The sequence below is a fragment of the Micrasema longulum genome, unplaced genomic scaffold, assembly GCF_059751315.1.
Source record: "Micrasema longulum isolate JH-2025_06_02 unplaced genomic scaffold, ASM5975131v1 h1tg000006l, whole genome shotgun sequence".
NCBI lineage: Eukaryota > Metazoa > Arthropoda > Insecta > Trichoptera > Brachycentridae > Micrasema > Micrasema longulum.
Window position 1 is genome coordinate 97,470 of NW_028277214.1, and position 18,561 is coordinate 116,030.

General features: G+C 30.0%; 1 protein-coding gene across 1 annotated transcript in view; it reads left to right on the plus strand.

Annotated features, from left to right (window-relative positions):
* Positions 1-9,284: 9,284 nt before the first annotated feature.
* chas (chascon) overlaps positions 9,285-18,561 on the plus strand; it is a 223,328-nt gene continuing 214,051 nt past the window's right edge. The window contains exon 1 of the mRNA XM_088225472.1: positions 9,285-9,443. Coding sequence (XP_088081598.1) covers positions 9,336-9,443 — 108 coding nt within the window. The 5' untranslated portion in view covers positions 9,285-9,335. The remainder of the gene's footprint in view (positions 9,444-18,561) is intronic.

Here is an 18,561-nt window from a genome sequence, read left to right on the forward strand (position 1 = left end):
TCATACCATCTTTACATACACTGTGCAAATATCACGAGCAGATTTAGCAGCTTTATTCTCTAGAACAGTATTAAGAACTCAATATTTTTATATCTCGTTAAATACATTTTTATTATTTGAAAAAAAAAACTTTTTAAAATTAGTTTACATATCTTGAGTCTCAATTTTATTAGGTACTTAGTTTTAATTTTTGTTTTGTAAATATAAATTTATTTACTTTGTTATATTTTTATTTTTTAACTTGTTTTGGTTTCATTTATGAGCACCGACTACTAGTACATTATTTTTCTTAACTTTCAAATTTATTCAAGTATACCTTTATTCTTTAATTTAATTGTTTTTTTTCTTCTCTCTTTTTCTGCTTTTTAAAAAAACATTATAAACCATTTTATTTGGTTTTGTTGAGGTTTTTTCGTTTTTTCTTCTTAACACTATTTTTTTTTTTCAAATTATCAAAAACAAAATAAATACATGTTATTTATTTATTTATTTATCATGTTCATTATTATATGTATACACTATTATGTCCGTACTATTTTATTTGAATCTTAATAACCACTAGTGTCCTAACACCCGATGAATAACTATTATTTAATAGTTTATCTGGATAAATATGATTTAATACTTTATGTTTTAATTCTTATAATGTATTAATATTAATATATAAAAACTTTTGTAATAAATAAAAAAAACAGAAGGTGTCAAAAATACTCACTTTCGTCGACCTGACATTCCATTTTTAAGGCTTGTAGAAAATAATATATGTTTAGTAAAAGAAAACACAACAGCTAGTGGAACGGAAAATTTCCTTTCAAAAGATGTAAAACATTTACCATTTTGTTTTACTTTTGGCGATCATTTTTAAGTTTGGATAAAACAGACACAACTTATGTAAGAACTAGGTAATATAAAAAATAAATTTGGGATTTAAAAAAAAAAAATAACTGTTTACTATTTATTGAACCTTAATGCTTTTAAAAACTACAATATGTTCAAAATACAATCGCAACCAAGATTTTTTACTACCACTCATCACATATAATATATATTATACGCCTTGTAAGTAAAATAGTGATCTAAGGAATTCCGAAAAACAAGTGTTATTTTATAATTTTATTTTTGTACCGCGTTATTTTATTGTTATTTTATAGTTATAGCGCCTTAGCTATTACAGCACGGAGGGCGTCATTCGTTATTAACACTATTAACATATTTATATATTTTAAATTAATTTTATTAATATATTTCATAAATTGTACATGTTTTTTTTTATTTTATCCAAATCTACTTTTATATTTCTAGTAAATGTTAACACTGTAACTCTCAAAAAAAGAGTCTTAACTTTTGTGCTTGAAGAGTGACTTACACTGTTATAGTTGTATATATAAGAGTACATGAGAAGAAAAAACTTATAGGATACATAAAGAAAAACAGAAAATAATAATACTTTCATACTAATCAAAATTGAATGCAGTTTTTCTTTACTTGCTCAAAAATATTCTTAAAATGTACTTTGAATTTATTTTTTGATATTTGTAAATATGTATATATTATACTTAAAATATTTGTGGATAACTTACGATTTGATAAATAAGAGAACAAAACATAATTTGTTTTACTATATAGGGGTAAAATTATACGCCTCGTGGTCGCCTATCTTATATATTTTTATACATTTTTAATGGGTATGGGTATTTACTTGCCTTTTTTAACAAAATTTTATGAAATATCAAACATTATTGTACAATAGCAACTGCACAATAAAAAAATAACTAATAATAATTTTAACTCTCAGCTTTAAAAAAATCATATTCTTTGGAAATCGAGCTATAACATTCTATATAATTTCTCTGCGAAGTCAATGATATGTATAAGAACATTTCTTTTAAATGCACTTAATATATAATATATGCCTCAATTACAACGGTAAGTTAAGAGAGTAATATTTAGTTGTATTTAAAGTTAAATCGAATGTTCTGTACGAAAACGTGTGTATTTGTTGGAAAATTAAAAAAACCTTCCATGATTACATGTAGTTTAGCATATCTGAAAAAAAAAACACCACGATATATTTTTTTTCATGCGAAAAATTCGATTTTATTTTATAGACGATTGAAGATAACTAACATTAACATTAACCTATTGTAATACGGGCCCAACTGTTTCTTGAATTCGCCTCTGGACCTGGCGATATTTACGACTGAATCTAGCCAAGGTTGTTGTGAAATATTTAGGTACCATTGTTTTGTTAAGTAGTTTAATATTTTATCCCAATAGATAAGATACTGGCCACATTTAAACGTTTATATTTTTGATTTGTTGCTTATCAATTCCGCTAAATTATTAGGTTATTTTTAGGCGGGTAATTTATTACAACAATATAAAATCAGCATAGCAAGAAGGCTTATATTTAGGGTATTTTAAAATAATGTAGTGGCTCTAAATTGTACACCAAAAAAATATTAAAATATTTAAAAAAAAAATATTTTGATGTATCAACTGAATTCGAAGGGTACGCACTGCGCATGGATCACAGAAACAAACTATAAAAAAATATACAGTAAAACAAAAAAAGATAGATAATCGGGACAGAATTGCTGTAGTGGCTCGCCTCTAAATGTCAACAATTTCCTTTTTAAAAAATATAAATATTGTCATTTTTCGTCGTATTAAAAAAATCCAAAACTGATCAAGATATTCAAATTCTTTTAAAAACTTCTTTAATGTATACGCTTTCGAACGGTATGCTAGTGATTATCTACACCAATTTTTTTCTCTAGTACAATAGTTAAATACTACTAAGGCAAACAAAAATTTTCGGAGCTGATACAAGCCCTGCCTGACCAAAATCTGGGAAAAATATTTAAAAAAACATGAAAAAACTGTAATAATAAATTGGCGATATTTGAAGATGGGCCATTATAGCAAATTTGTTCCAAATGGCCCCCTTTATGCGCCATTTTTTGTTTCTCTCTCAACTTAACAACTTGTATTCATACGCATTTATTAAAAACGGCGATAAGAAAATTTTTGAATAAACAAAATGGTTTGAAAAATACTAAAAAATGATCAAATATGGGTATTAAAACATTGTATTTTTTTTGTTTTTTTTTATTAAATGAATGCGTAAATTTGTTCAGCACTGTATTGAAATTAAGATATAAAACGAACGCGCCCATCACGGAATATTTTGATCAAAATTAATCTAATACAGACACGTATAGTTTATAATACAGCGAAGCACTTTATCATCGCCGACAAATTAATTCAAATTATAGTGAAACGGAATTTGATTACATCAAAGCGATGATCTTTTCATGTTTAATATCTAATTAAATACGCGCGATGTAATGTTCATCTCTTTATTATTATCAAGTCCGAAATCAATATGTTCGGTCGTGATTCGATGGCCCTTGAATCTTATGAAATTTTCACATCACGACGATGAACTTGATGAAAAAATTAACTCGCCAATGTTACATCAATTTAAGGAGCGAGACATGTTTTTAATTAAGAATAACATTATAATGAAATATTTGTTTACTTCTTTTTGCGTACAGGTAGATGAAAAATTCCGTAAAGTGTGCGTTTTTTTAAGACCGAGTTAACAAAAAAACCTTTTCTTTCCGTATATTTTATTTTAATTTCATAATTATTATATCATACCACGGCCACGACCTCCTCACTTTTCCCCTGCAGAAGTAAGCAACCATTTATTTTTTAAATATTTTAATTTAAAAAAGTTCTTTGTTCTAAATATTTTTTTAAATATGCTTATATGTCTTCTTGCCCATACTGATCATCGTGGTCTCAGATGTGACGGGGTTTAAAGAACAACCTGTATAGCAAACCATAATTGACCTATAATTAGGGTTTATTTATACTCGAAAACACTGTATATTTTGTTGTTATGTCTGTTGTTTTATTTAAAAAATTAAATAAATAAAATGAACCCGAAATTCAGGATGAATGTTTTCGACTCAAAAGATGTTCTCTGATAAAAATTTTAAAAAGAGAGTTAGAGTAAAGATACGTTAGCCTCGTGAAGTGTTGTTCGCCTGCCATGCTGAAGGTTTTGTGTTCGATTTCTGGCAAGGTTGACGTAAAGTATATACGTGAAACGTAGAACGAACATCATCAAAGCTTTATCAGCACCTGAAGATTAGGTGATCAGTTCTACGCTTCAGGTCTCAACCCAGAGACACTAAAACGTTGCTGTGTAAAATAAACACCCAATAAACCAATATTTTACGTTGACCCCTCCAAGAAATCGAACACAGAAGCTCGAGCATGGTAGGCGAACACGCCAATCACTACCTTATTAAGCGCACTTTTCTGCACTCGATTTGCTTTTTCAGGATTTTTCCCAAGAGTAGCCATAAAGTTAAAATCACTCATCTATTTCACGTACATAACTGTATTATTTATTCTCCCGGATGCAGGCAAGTAGTAGAATGAACAGTAAAAGGGAAGTAAATTTCAAAGTAAAAAAAAAAACATAAACTATAGCGACATCTTCATGAGTGGTCTCTTAATTTGTCATTATTTTAAAGTAATATTTATTAATGGTATTCAAAACTCGTGTTTTGACAAATGATTCAGTGTACGATTGCCAAAATGCGCCACTAAGAAAATACATTACGAATGTTTTACCATGAATACAAGTATTTATAATTATTTAATTTACAAAATATTTTCTTTTCATATAAATAAACAAAATGCATCAATCTTTATTTAGATGAATCATGATCGGGCTTATTTTTTCAATTTCATTTTTATTTTTATTTATTGGGGATATCAACAGTAATACATTTAACAAAAATATAACAAATTACAACAGAGATGAAGAACATTTAAGAAAAGGTAATACAGAAGTCTAGGCATCTACAGGGCTTATGCACTTTACACATTGTGTAACATTCACCATTCTGCCTATATTTGAACATCTATATTCCTTCAATTCTTTCATCTGTTGATGTTTGTGAAGTTAAAGATCTGTAACCTATATTTATGCGGGTGAGTTTCATCTAATTGAATTATTTCACCTACATACTAGGCAACTCCTGAAAATGTTATTTTTTTCAATTTCTATACTTCTTTATGGACCAGGTAATTTATCAACAAGTGGCCACTTAAACCAGCCATTGACAGGTCATAAGCCCTGTAGATGCCTAGACTTATATATTACCTTTTGTTAAATGTTCTTCATCTCTGTTGTAATATGTTAATATTAGCAGCTCCCCAGGGAGTTGAATCCAGTCCTTGTCTACAAAAATTTGGACAAACTCAAAATATTGTTGAAAAATATAACAAATAAAATATACAGAGAATAAAACCATTGACAGATATCCACAGAAAAACATTACAAACACGTACAATACATACAAGTGTGTTTGTGTGATTGTAAGTGAGAGAGAGGGTGGGTGAATGGTTGTTGTTTATGGGTGTTATATGTTGGAATGAGGGTGGACATGTGTGTAAATATTACACAAGTGTCAAGTGTCAAAAATATAAAATATAAATATAAATATAGCACAAAATAAATAGTTGTAAGCTTTAACGTAAACACGAATTATATTATTTAAGTAATAATGTGAATAAGACAATCTCCCCTTTTTGATAATGTATTAGAGTATTTATCTGTAAAGGTGACGATAAATTGGATAGACCTGGCATCACAAAAACAACACACGATGATTTTACGAATACAAAAATTAAATAAATAATAAAGTATACGTACTAAGTACTTATTTTAATCTATTCATAGATTTTTATACTTTGCATACTTTATTCCTTCCCCTATTTCGTATTTACAACTACTAGAAAGCCACGAATCACGTCAAATTAAAGATAATCATTACTTTATTTATTCACTAATAATTTTATTTACATTTATTAAGTTACAAGTCCCAACTCTATACAATTTAAGACCTGCGTTGAGTTGGGATGAATAATATTATTAAATATTTAACAATAATTATATAAAACAAGAACATCATAAAAAATAACAATTAGCACATCAGTATAAGAAGAACATAAAAAGACACGATTCAGTAATTTCAATATTTAATTAATTATATTTTCTTTTTATCGTGATATAAAAAATCAATATACCATTTTTAAAAAATAATTAAGGTTATTATTGTAATTGCGAGTTGTAAGTAACTAAAAAGAAAGATAATGTTTTTAGAAAACTCTCTATTAATTGCGTTTGTGAAATTATTTGTGATTTCTCCATTGCTCAACAAAATGTAAACTACTGATTATAATGTAGAGGAAATGTCATAGGTGTAATAATACCAAATGAATTACTTTTTTGAGCAGATGATGGAGACCGCAATGCGCTGGGCAATAAAACGTGGGCAAAAGGTTATACAAAACTGTTATTGACACACGTACGAACAGTATACTATAATGTTCTAGGCTGGTATTCCAAACGCTCTCGCGGCCGTATTATCTCGCGTGACATATAAAATACACGAGAAAAACAGTTTCCTCGTGCCGCGAGAGTGGTTAAAATTAGCACCTCTGAGTTGCTATTCTAAACGCTCTCGCAGCCGCCGAGAATGCTTTAGATAGCGCGTATCTAGTGTGTACATACGCGCCATAAAAGTGTGCTCTACGGCCCGAGAGCGTTTAGCATAGCAGCCCTGGAGTGAAAATTAACAGATATATGTTGCGATCGGTGTGGTAGTGCAGTGTAACCTGTAGGTACTATTAGGTTTCATCACGGTTCGAAAATATCAAAATATCATATTTAAAAATTGAATTTGTTAACACATTCACTAACCTTTTATGTGTTTTATTTTATTTTAATAGATTAACGGAGAAAATCTATTTGAGCATTGAGATATAATACAAAGAGATAACACTCTATATAAATCCGAGCTAAAAAGTCGTCCCCAAAGAAAAGGAATGACCAGCGGAGGGTGCAAGTATCGTCACGTCATATCACGTTGACTTTGACAAGCAAAACAAGTAGTTCAGTATTTATCACGGACTGTTTACATCGGTCTTCTGTAAATTCTATTCAGTATGTTGTTCCCTTCCACATACGCGTCACCTTTGTTTATCATTTCACTATACGAGACTACAGAGACAGGAGATAGCTGGAAACATATTAATAAAACGTTTTTTATCATTGAAATAGCTATTTTAAACAAGTATTGATTAGTATAAAAAAATTTCAAGTAAAAGGTTATTATTATATTACATATAGGAATTTTAGTAGTTGCGAGGAGAAAAATGGCCGGTGAACGCTCGCAACAGACTTAAGTCCGTTCTATCGAACATACGTCAATTGTCCGCAGGTTGAGGGAACATATTTCGAGCGCTCATGTTTACTCTAGTTATATACCTCAATGATTTTAAACATATATTATTACAAAAACAATCATATTTTATATAGAAACGTAACACTATAAAAACAATTTTTAAAAAAAAGGAAAGACAAAAGTTTGTAAGTAAAAATTCTTGATGTACGCTCATTTTAATTTATTATAGCAATAAAAAACGAGTGATACTTTAATCCACAAATTTGGAATATCCGGTAAGCAATGTATAAATAAATTGAATTTATTAACGAAGACACCAATCTCGAAGATGTCGCAAAAGCGATGAAATCGGTCACTGGATATTCAAAATTTGTGGACTAAAGTATCACTCGTTTTTTATTTCTAGAATAAAAGAAAGACAAATAAGTATATTACAGAAACATTACGGAATCCGGGTCGATTATAGATATAAAGAGTTTATTGAGTATTATTAATATTTTTTTAGTTGATAAGCAAAGCTACTTAATTTACAGTAAAATAATTCGGATCCAGATATTTATTAATAAATGTGATTATTCTAGGTAGAACCATCTGGAAACCATAGTAAGTCTCATGCTGACCGAGGAACAAAATTTCATAATTTCAGATTCTATGTGAAGTAACATTAAGCGGTATTTGTTGGAGAATAGTTGAAAAATCATGTAAACCATTGAGTATTTTAATCACATTAAATGTGTATTAAATCAATGTTTTCAAAAACTTGATAGATTAAGAAAAAGTTCCATGTCAGAATAGTTATATTTGTCTCTGGCGATTCCTAGTTTGTACGCAGTTTTTCTTAGAAATTTATGCTAAACTGATTCAACACGATTGATATGAGTAATATAATATGAAGATATTACAGAGGAGTATTCAACAATGACGAACCGATGAGTAGTAAAGCATTTTTTAGGGTGAATATGCCATCGAATGTAGCTCTATTAACGAAGCCAAGAAGTTTTATAGATGAATAATTTATATGTTAAGCCATAATAATATATATTGTACCTGATTGATAATGTTAAAAAGTGGTATTTGTTTTGTATGAATAAAAAGGAAATAAACATTTCAAAAAAGTTTAAATAAGTAGTTAACATATGTCTAATATGTATTAAACAAAGAAGATTACAAAGGATAAAACATAAATCAATATCTGATCAATTAACCTATTAAATATGATTAATCGACGAGATTTTTTACTAACATCTGTGACCAGTGGCTCTCAATACAAATCAGTATATCAGGCTTTGGAGTATTGACAAATTAAAAGTAGATGCCTAGACTTCTATATTACCTTCTCTAAAATGTTCTTCATCTCTGTTGTAATATGTTTAGAGGAGAAGTTAAAATATTTTAAGAGGGATTCTAGTTTTTCAATTACCCATCAAATGTCCATGTTTGGACTGAAAAAACGAACAGATTAAAGGTATACTCTCTAGAGCTGCTGGTACTGCATATTACTCTCCGGTTTCGGGTAAATCTGCATTCTAGTCTACAACGCGCAACAAACGCGAATTTATGGTGTCCGGGAATCTTAGAGAGGTTAAACACGGAGAAACCAGAAGCCGTACAAGTCGCAAGTCAAAATTCACCCATTAATAGGGCAATCCGCTTGCTGAATACGGCTTCTGTAGATAATATAGACCTATTTTTCTGCACATATTGGTAGTTTAGCAGCTATCCGCTCTGCTTTCTATTTATTAACTTCTACCTTATATTTACAGTCTGATCTAGGTGACTGGTTAAACAAACCTTAAAGTAAAACATACTACAATTATGAAATAAATGGGAATGTCTCGTAAAAACACAGACACGTATTAATTCATAAATGTCATTGATAAACACTATGCAATAAATATCATGATATAGTATAAAGTGATACATATCGTGAAATATAGAATGATATATTTATATCCATTGAACCCTGGGTTTAATATGCACATGGAACTCATATTTCGTATTTTCTTTATTTTTAGTAATGAAGCGTGCTTAGTGTAAACTGGGCCGTACTCAGGAAGTGAAATGCCAGCTGCACCCCGACCCCCCGCCCCGCCGCCCCTCCCCCCGGGAGACACTAAGGTAGTGGCCCTCAAGCGCTATGAGGCTGGTCCGCCTCTGGATTTAGAATTGGTGAGAATATATTCAAGTTATTTTATTATGATTAGAAGTTTATAGATTTTTTCATAAGAAAATACGATGACAATCTGCATTTTTTATTTCTTTGTAGTTAAATAATTTAGCCAGATTTAGTAGTTAAATCTTACCACATTAATTCAGGTATTTTACTTCGCAAAAGTCAACAGGTGGAAGAGTTCAGAAAATGTGGATGTTAAAAAAAAATCAAAATAGTAAACGTTACAGTGTGTAAAGCGACAACTTAAAATAGCCAACTACAGTTCATTAGCCCTGTATATGCTTAAAATTATACATGCCTTTCTTTAAAAATGATTTCCTCATCTATTGCAATAAATTTCAAGAAGTTTCCCCACTTTTCCGACGTTCGTCTTGCCTACAACTACTACCGTCACACCATATCTCCGTATTGGTAGGCAGAGCGGATGGACCGCCACACACGTCTATCCTGGCATACGTTTTTAGCTTTTTCCACATTCATACATCTTGTCATACATGCCCTTCCATTCAGTCTGCTTTCAAAGCACCAAACCGACTCAGGCACCCTTTCTTAATCTTATCAATTATACGTGTCATAGATTTGCACACTCGCCTGATTTCATAATTCGCAACTTTATCATACATCTATCTAAACTATCATACACAGCACAGAGATAATAAAATACAAGCTTTCCTGGACAGTATTCACATTTCTACATAAAATGCCTCCAAAACACCTATCGGACCTTTATATTAGGGAAAATACATGTCGAAGAAAATCTACTCTTAGGTCAGCATTTGATTCAGGCAGAGGAAAACTTGCCGAAATCCAGCGCTCCCCAAACACTAGATTCGGAGATCGTGCTTTTGCCGTTGCCGACCCCTCTGCCTGGAACCAATTGCCTTCAAACTTACGAATCATCGACAGTCCCAGTCAGTTCAGATCCCAACTAAAATCTCACTTCTTTAGTTTATCATATCCTCGATTTTAAATCAGAAAATAGAATATGTCAGTTTAGTTAAGTTAGAATGTAAGTTTAAGCATACAATTGTAAAGCGTCCTTGAGGTGATTTTCACAAAAATGACGCTACATAAATAGACTAAATATTATTATTATTATTATTATTATTATTGAAGAGATCGAATTTTAACTACGCTCAGTCTGCGTTCATCCTTCCTCTACAAGCTCCATACATCAATGTTCTATTATAATCCTAATCGATATGCTATTTTTTTAAATCTGTTATACCCTTACTAGCTTTTATTAAAAAAGGTGTTTTTTATTAAACTTAGTGAAAGCATACCGTATCTTTTAATTATAATATTTAACATTAAGTAAGTTAACGCAAGTTGAAAACATGTCGGCCTCGTGGTGTAGTGGTCAACGCGTTTGCTTACCATGCAAGAGATCTCGAGTTCGATTCCCGACATGGTTGACATGTATATTTACTTAAAAAATATGTTTTTACACTAGAATATTTCATAGTCCTTGGACTGGTACCTAAACCGTAAGACTGATCACCTTACCTTCATGTAACAAAAATGATACCATTGCAGTACCCTATGCACCATTAGGTGCGGAAAGGGAATGATGATAATGATGAAGTTTACAATACCACGTGAATATGATTTAGTACAATAAAGACGATTAGGAATAACGGCAAAACTTTTTGCTCTAATGTTTGTACCTTCTAATTGTTATGCTGAAATTATATAAGATTTGCATCTATGTCGTAATATTTCTCACTTTCTTCTCAAATTATCGTTAATTAACCGCAAAATTCATCGCGATGGGGTCAGTCAGTGCCTCGCGTCGTCACGGGACATAAAATGGCGTCCGCATTTCTCGTGTGAAATGCAAGTGTTGCCAGTGTGGAGAATAATATCAATCTCCTTCGGTTGGCGCCACGATTGTGTAACCATTGCATAACGGATCACAAAGAAGCGGCAACCTTGTCGCGTGTACCTAACCTACCTCTGTATGAATCATTGAATATTCTGCAGACAGAGTACGTTACGTCGGTATACTGGCAAAACCCTCTAAATGCATTATTGACTATACGAGAGAACCCTTTCAATACCCATTCACCACTCTATTTTTTTTGCCTCTTCTTTCACTTGCGGAATAATCTACCCACTAATATCAAAGACACCCCTACTTTATTTACATTCAAATCACGCATGAAATGTCACTTCCTGAATATTTGAGTTTTTCTGTCTCCTCCCTCTTTTCTTCCCTCTTAATCATCTCTTCTTTTTTTTAAATGATTAATCCCCTTATCCTCTATTTAGAGGCTTGTCAGCATATAGAAAAGAGGGGATATGGAAGGAGGCTATGTAAAATACACCACAACACCCAGACCAAGTGACAAAAAAAATCTGTCTTGATTTTTTTTCTCGCAACTGGCGGGAATCGAACCCGTGACGCCAGTTAGCTGTCTAACCAACTGTGCCACGGCGCCTGTCTATAGAGTAAAGTGTAGATATTTGGTCAATTTTTTTTTCTCAAAAAAGATACATCTTTATAAATATTTGTTTTATAATGAAAATATTATAATATACTAACAATACGTATATACCACTGATTTTCTCAAATTAAACGGTTTAGGTAGGTAGGGAGAAATTGCCTTAAGGCAATATGCCCGCCCTTATGCATATGTTTGTAAACTGTATGTGTATATAAAGTGTTAAAATAAATAAATGATTGACTTATTCATGAAACCATGAAATGGGTAGCCTGTTTTAGTATAGCGAGTTTTGAGCCTAAGATCTTTGATCTGCAGTCCGTGACACTACCTTGAGCCTAAGATCTTTGATCTGGAGTCCGTGACATTACCACGGAACCATTATCATCTTAGATCTACTATTTACTAAAATCAAAGAGTAAAAAATACTTAGTTTAAATTTTGCAAGTTATGAAATAGTAATTAAAAATTAGATTTTTGTAAAGTGGTCCTGACATCCGAAGCATAGCATCGATTATTTTACCTACATACAGGGTGTTCTTAGAACCCTGTCACACCCGAAACCACGAAAATCAGTATGGGCAAGAAGACATATAAGCATATTTTAAAATATATTTAGAACAAAGAAAATTTAAAAAAATAAAATATTAAAAAAATAAAAATAGTTGCTTACTTATGCAGGGGAAAAGTGAGGGGAGCGCGCGCAGTATCAGACTCCCCCCTTCCCCCTCCTCGTTTCACCCCTGCAGAAGTAAACATCCATTTGCTTTTTTAAAAATTATATTATTTTTTAATTTTGTTCGTTTTAAAAAACTATTTTAATGTGCCAATATATTTCTTCCTCATACTGATCATCGTGGTTTCGGATGTGACAGGGTTTAATGAACACACTGTTTATTAATTGGTGAATTGAAACTAGACCCATGCACCATTAAGAGTTGGTAAAACTAAGACAAAAAAACGTTATGTAAAAATAGTTATTTGTGAGGATAGAAAATATTCCCACTAACATTTTTGCATACGGGGTATAAAAATAATAACTATTAAATTTTATAATATAATTGTACATAATATTTAGTAAAATGTTTGACCACAAAGTTGATGCTTTAAAAATGAACTATTTTGGATCAGTTCCATTACCATCCCTCAGGTCCGAAGTGTAAAAGCAATGCAATTATTAAAATATTTATTTATATGATTTTTACCAATGTTTTTAAATATAATATAGAAAAATATGATACGCAAATATGAAAAAAGTAATGAAAACATTTTTTTTTAGTATTTGATTGCTTTTTGTCGTGTTTTATTTTAAGTTGACCAAATATAATGCTGGTTTTATTATATTGGAGTAATTTGTCTAGCTTCAGTGTTCTTATAATTAATGCAGGTGCAAAATTGTAAGTGTTTGTCCTGCGGGCATGTCTAACAGTTTTTTTATGTTTCTTTCTATTGAAAGCCCTATCTAAAATTGATAACGCTGTGATATTTACTTTATGCTTTATGTGTATTATTATTTGAGCTAGGTATATCTATTGTAAAACGGTGATAGATAGATATTGTTTTTTGCTGGAATAAAAAAAATACAAATTGTTTGATAATTGTTTAATTATTTGTAGTAAGTCAACGAAATGAAGGTTAACAGTTGCACGAAAATTGCATTTTGTAATACATTGAATAAAGTATAAAATATATTAAAACTTTTGTGAAGTAAAAGAGCTAAAACTTTTTTGATGTTTGTGATATTTATCTGGCTAGATTATTTCACTTACTAGGCAATGCCTTAAAATATAATATTTAGTTTTTTTTAAATTATATATATGTAATTACAGTGTATAAATCGGTCACTTAACCCAGGCAAAGACAAGTTATAAGCCCTGTAAATGCCCAGAATTTCATATTCCCTTCTCAAAAATGCTTTTCCTCTTTGTTGTAATACATTTTAAATCAGTTAAGTTAATACCGTTCAATAATAATATTTATTTAGGCACAAAAATATGACGTTTTGTTTTTTTTTTATATTTCGCTAAGTATGGAAAATATTTATAATTAACCAAAAGGTTTTGCTGTAATAGCAAAGGTTTTGCTGTAATTGCAATTTTGCTGTAACCAAAAGGTTTTGCTGTAATTGCACTCTAAAAGTATGATTTATATAAGGGTAAAACTGTTAAACATTAAGTTGTCTGTAAAATAGAAAAGATTTACGCTGATAATTTTTAATCTATTAATTTCAATTAAATAAAAAAATGTTGTATCAAGCAATATAAGAATATTTCAAGAATATTTTGGTATGGTAGGTATGGTTTTCAAAGGCCCTACAAATGCCTAGTCATCCATATTTCCTTTTCTGTTGCAATAAATTTCAATATAATGACAGGCGCCGTGGACCAGTTGGTTAGACGGCTAACTGTGAAACTGGCTTCGCGGGTTCGATTCTCGCTGTTACATTGACATTGACATTTTTCGCGTCTTTGAGAGAGTTTTTCGTTGCAAGATTCTCTTACTTTTTTAACATTCCATTCTCTGGATTTTATGTATAATTATGTGTTATTTGTATAAATATCTAATTTTACCTTATTATTTTAACTATTTCTATATGTATGAATTAAGATATTCCATTTTGTAATGTACGAATTGAAATTGAAAATGAAATTGAAGTAATTTTCAATGAAAATGAATTGTTGTTCATTTTGATGGGGTCACACAACATGATCTATAAAAAACATAATATAAACTACAAATTATACTGTTGTGGTTTTTGAAATTCCTTATTCCCACGGTATCAACAAATATTTCTCAAATGTTATCATAACAGTCAATTCATGAAATACGTTCCAGTTTCAAAAGATTAAGATATAATATAATATCTATGTATTCTTAGAGTCTATAATTATCTAATACATAAAATATTATGACTGTATTATCTACACTCACTGCCACGCTGCTTCTGACATACACCTGACTAAAAAAATATTTTTTGTACTCAAATTATTATTTATTGATCAGCATTCCTAGCAAGGCCCGTGATTTTTTGTTGATTAATAATTAATCAAGTGAAGCTTAGCTTAATTTTAATTCTAAGCACAGCAAATTTCTCACGTGGTATGTACATATAATTTATTTTACAATTCGTAGGTCTCGATAAAATTTACTTTCCAATGACCGCATTCTGTAATAAATACGTACACTTTTAAGCATACGTAAGTATACATAAATGATCAAATATGAACTGGTAAGACGTGAGATATCAATATACTAGTACACATGTGCACAAGCGGTTTGGACTTGCCAAAAAAGAATTTGGCTAGTATTTGCAAAAAACTCATTAGCATAAAAAAATAAACAATATAATAAAAATGTTAATACGGCTAGTATAATACAAGTAAATAAAATGTATATAACAATTTTGTTACTAAGCACTTATTTAAACAAAATAATTGTGTTTAAAAACAATATTGTTTCAATTAAATTTTTTTGAGTTTTCCATGATTGTAGACAAAATACTGGATTTCATCGCCTAGGGAGTCATTAAGATTAACAAGTTGCAACAGGGATGGAGAACATTTTAGAGAAGGGAATATGTAAGTCTAGGCATTTACAGGGCTTACGACCTGTCATTGGCTCTTTTAAGTGGCCACTTTACACACTGTGTAACATTCACCATTTAACATACGTTTAAACATTCACATTTTATTTATTGTTCTATCTGTTGATTTTATTTTAGTTAAAGAGCTGAAACCTTTTAAATGGTTATTAGCCCTGTAAATATCTAGACTTACATATTACCTTCTCTAAAAGGCTCTCCATCCTTGTAATTTGTTGTTATGTTTATTTTATCATAATGAATAACCGCAAAGTTAGTGCTTAAAATATAAAATTTATAATACGGGTTATTTAAATTCCAAATTATTTAAATCATAATTTGGCGACGTTCATATTATTGTCACATGATTTCTTCTCCAATACATTCCCGCTCAAAATCTATAATTTACGTTGCGTTAACATTGCACCAAAAATGGGTTTGTTTGAGTGGTTTTAACTTGATTGAAATATACATAATTATGCATCTCTTTCTCCGTCATACTTTTTTTCATCAACATAACTTATGCTTTATTTTTCTAACAATTCATTCTGTTCAATTCTGATATATTGTATAATATACAGTCATTACTGTGCTATAATATTATGAAGTCTTCATACCAAGCCAGTTACGTTTCTTAATATTAACTTACCTAAAAAGAAAAATATTCTTACATCTCACAACATCTTCTTGAAATGGCTCCAAAACACCTATCGGACCTTTATATTAGGGAAAATACATGTCGAAGAAAATCTACTCTTAGGTCAGCATTTGATTCAGGCAGAGGAAAACTTGCCGAAATCCGGCGCTCCTCAAACACTAGGTTCGGAGATCGTGCTTTTGCCATTGCCGGCCCCCCTGCCTGGAATCAATTGCCTTCAAACTTACAAATCATCGACAGTCCCAGTCAGTTCAGATCCCAACTAAAATCCCACTTCTTTAAACTATCATACCATATGTACAATACAAAATTTAAAAATATAGATTATACAAACATCACTCTGTCAGATTTAAAATTTACACTAAAAATGCATTATGTAACTTAGTAGACATTATAATAATAATTATGTACATCTCCCCCCCCCCTCCTTATCCTCTCTTCAAGCATTTTTGTCCTTATCCCGCCCAATTTACAGTAACTTAATGTTCTTAAAATTAATATTTTAAAAATCTTTGATTATTGAGTACATGAAAATAACATTTTTATATGTATAAATTGTATGTATTTATTTGATATGTAAGATATATTTTCTTTACTAACTTTGTATACTATGTGGAAATCTGTTATTAGTTCTGAGCTTATACACTATATCTGTTTGTTTACTAAAAAAATATGTATGTAGAACTGTTGATTTCCCTAATAAAATAAAATAAAATAAAATACCCTCAATTTTAAATCTGGAAATATAATATATCACTTAAGTTTAGTTAGAATGAAAGTTTAGATATACAATTGTAAAGCGCCCTTGAGGTGATTTTTTACAAAAATGGCGCTATATAAATCAGCCAAATATTATTTTTATTATTATTAACGGTATTTGATAAATTTTGATGTAAGCAGCCTTATTTAGAACCCTGTCGGCTAAATTAGTAATCAAAAAGTATTTTTTGTTGTATTCCCTACTTTTTTTATTTGAAAATTTATGTATAAACCCTTATAATTTTTTTTTCCTTAATATATATATATATACATACTATTGTTCTAATTGAATGTTGTAACATCTTTCGTAAAGGTTGTCTGAGTCTATTTTTTAGTTTAGTCTGGTATTTTACTGTAAAATTTCAGTCGCTGGTTGATGATTTGAAATTTTTATTTATTGTAAATATGCACTTATGTTTGTTTAATATTTCCAAGTCTGGAATAAAAGCTTTTTATCTATTTTCCCAAACGGTATCGTTATTTTCTTTATCTTCATCTGTACTGATATTTACCCCTGTTGAATTTGATTTTTTCTGGTAGATTATTGTATAATTTCAGTCCCTGTTTTATAAGTTTCTTAGTCCTCGTCTTGTTAAAGAATGTTGTATTTAAATATCCTTTAAATCTACCAATTTTCTCTTTAATGTCCGTTTTTTCACCCTTTAAAATAATTACATTTTAGTTTTAAAAAAATACATACTATAAGTTTTATCTGTGGATTTATACAAAACCGTTTTATTTATGAAATTTATAGAGTGGTATGTAAAATAAATAAACTACAGTTATAATAATATATGACTAAGGAAAAAATTGACATAGCAGTAGGCCTTTTCTGTCACAATTTCGTTTCGTAAGTTCGTTCGTTCGTCATCCAACCATCTCATTCTAACGCAATTAAAACCATAGTTCGCTATCGTTCCCTCTCATACGATACGAATGAATTTACGAAACAAATTAGTTACAGCGTAAGGCCACTGTACCCCTCAATGAAAAATTTCATCAAATTACAATGTTTAAATTTTGAAATCGAAAAAAATAAAAAATATAATAAAACATCTTAGTGAAATTATGAACATTTTTCAAAACATGTAATTCTGTAAACATACTCGATTTAATTTTGAATACCATAATATCCATACCAATAATACAAAATAAATACCATTTAATATTTACCTAGTTAAAAAATCTTTATATCTAAATATTTTAAAAATATATATATCTGAAGTGATCCATATGCCACCATACATTACATTAGGTTAATTATTCTCCAGAGGCTTTATTTGCAATTTTCGCTATCGGATTGGTTCCAACATCTGAAGAATGGGTTTTTGTATAATCATTTTTGAATGGTAATCGATTAGATCTACACCGTAGAGGTATGATAATTTATCTTGTTTAGTTTCCATTCGATTATAGTATGTAGATAATGACATTGTTATTATATCATTCAACTTGTTATATTTTAACACGTCAATTTCCTAAGGAGATTTTAGTTTGGGTCAGGGTCGATATAAGTATTATAAACAATGGTGATCTAGCGAGATACAATAAATTATTTTCTTTTGGAGCTACTAAACGATAAAATAAAATATTTTTAAAATTTGATTAAAATGATATTGAAACAAAATGAAATAAATCTTGATGGCAGTAAATAAAACATAATTTCTTATTAT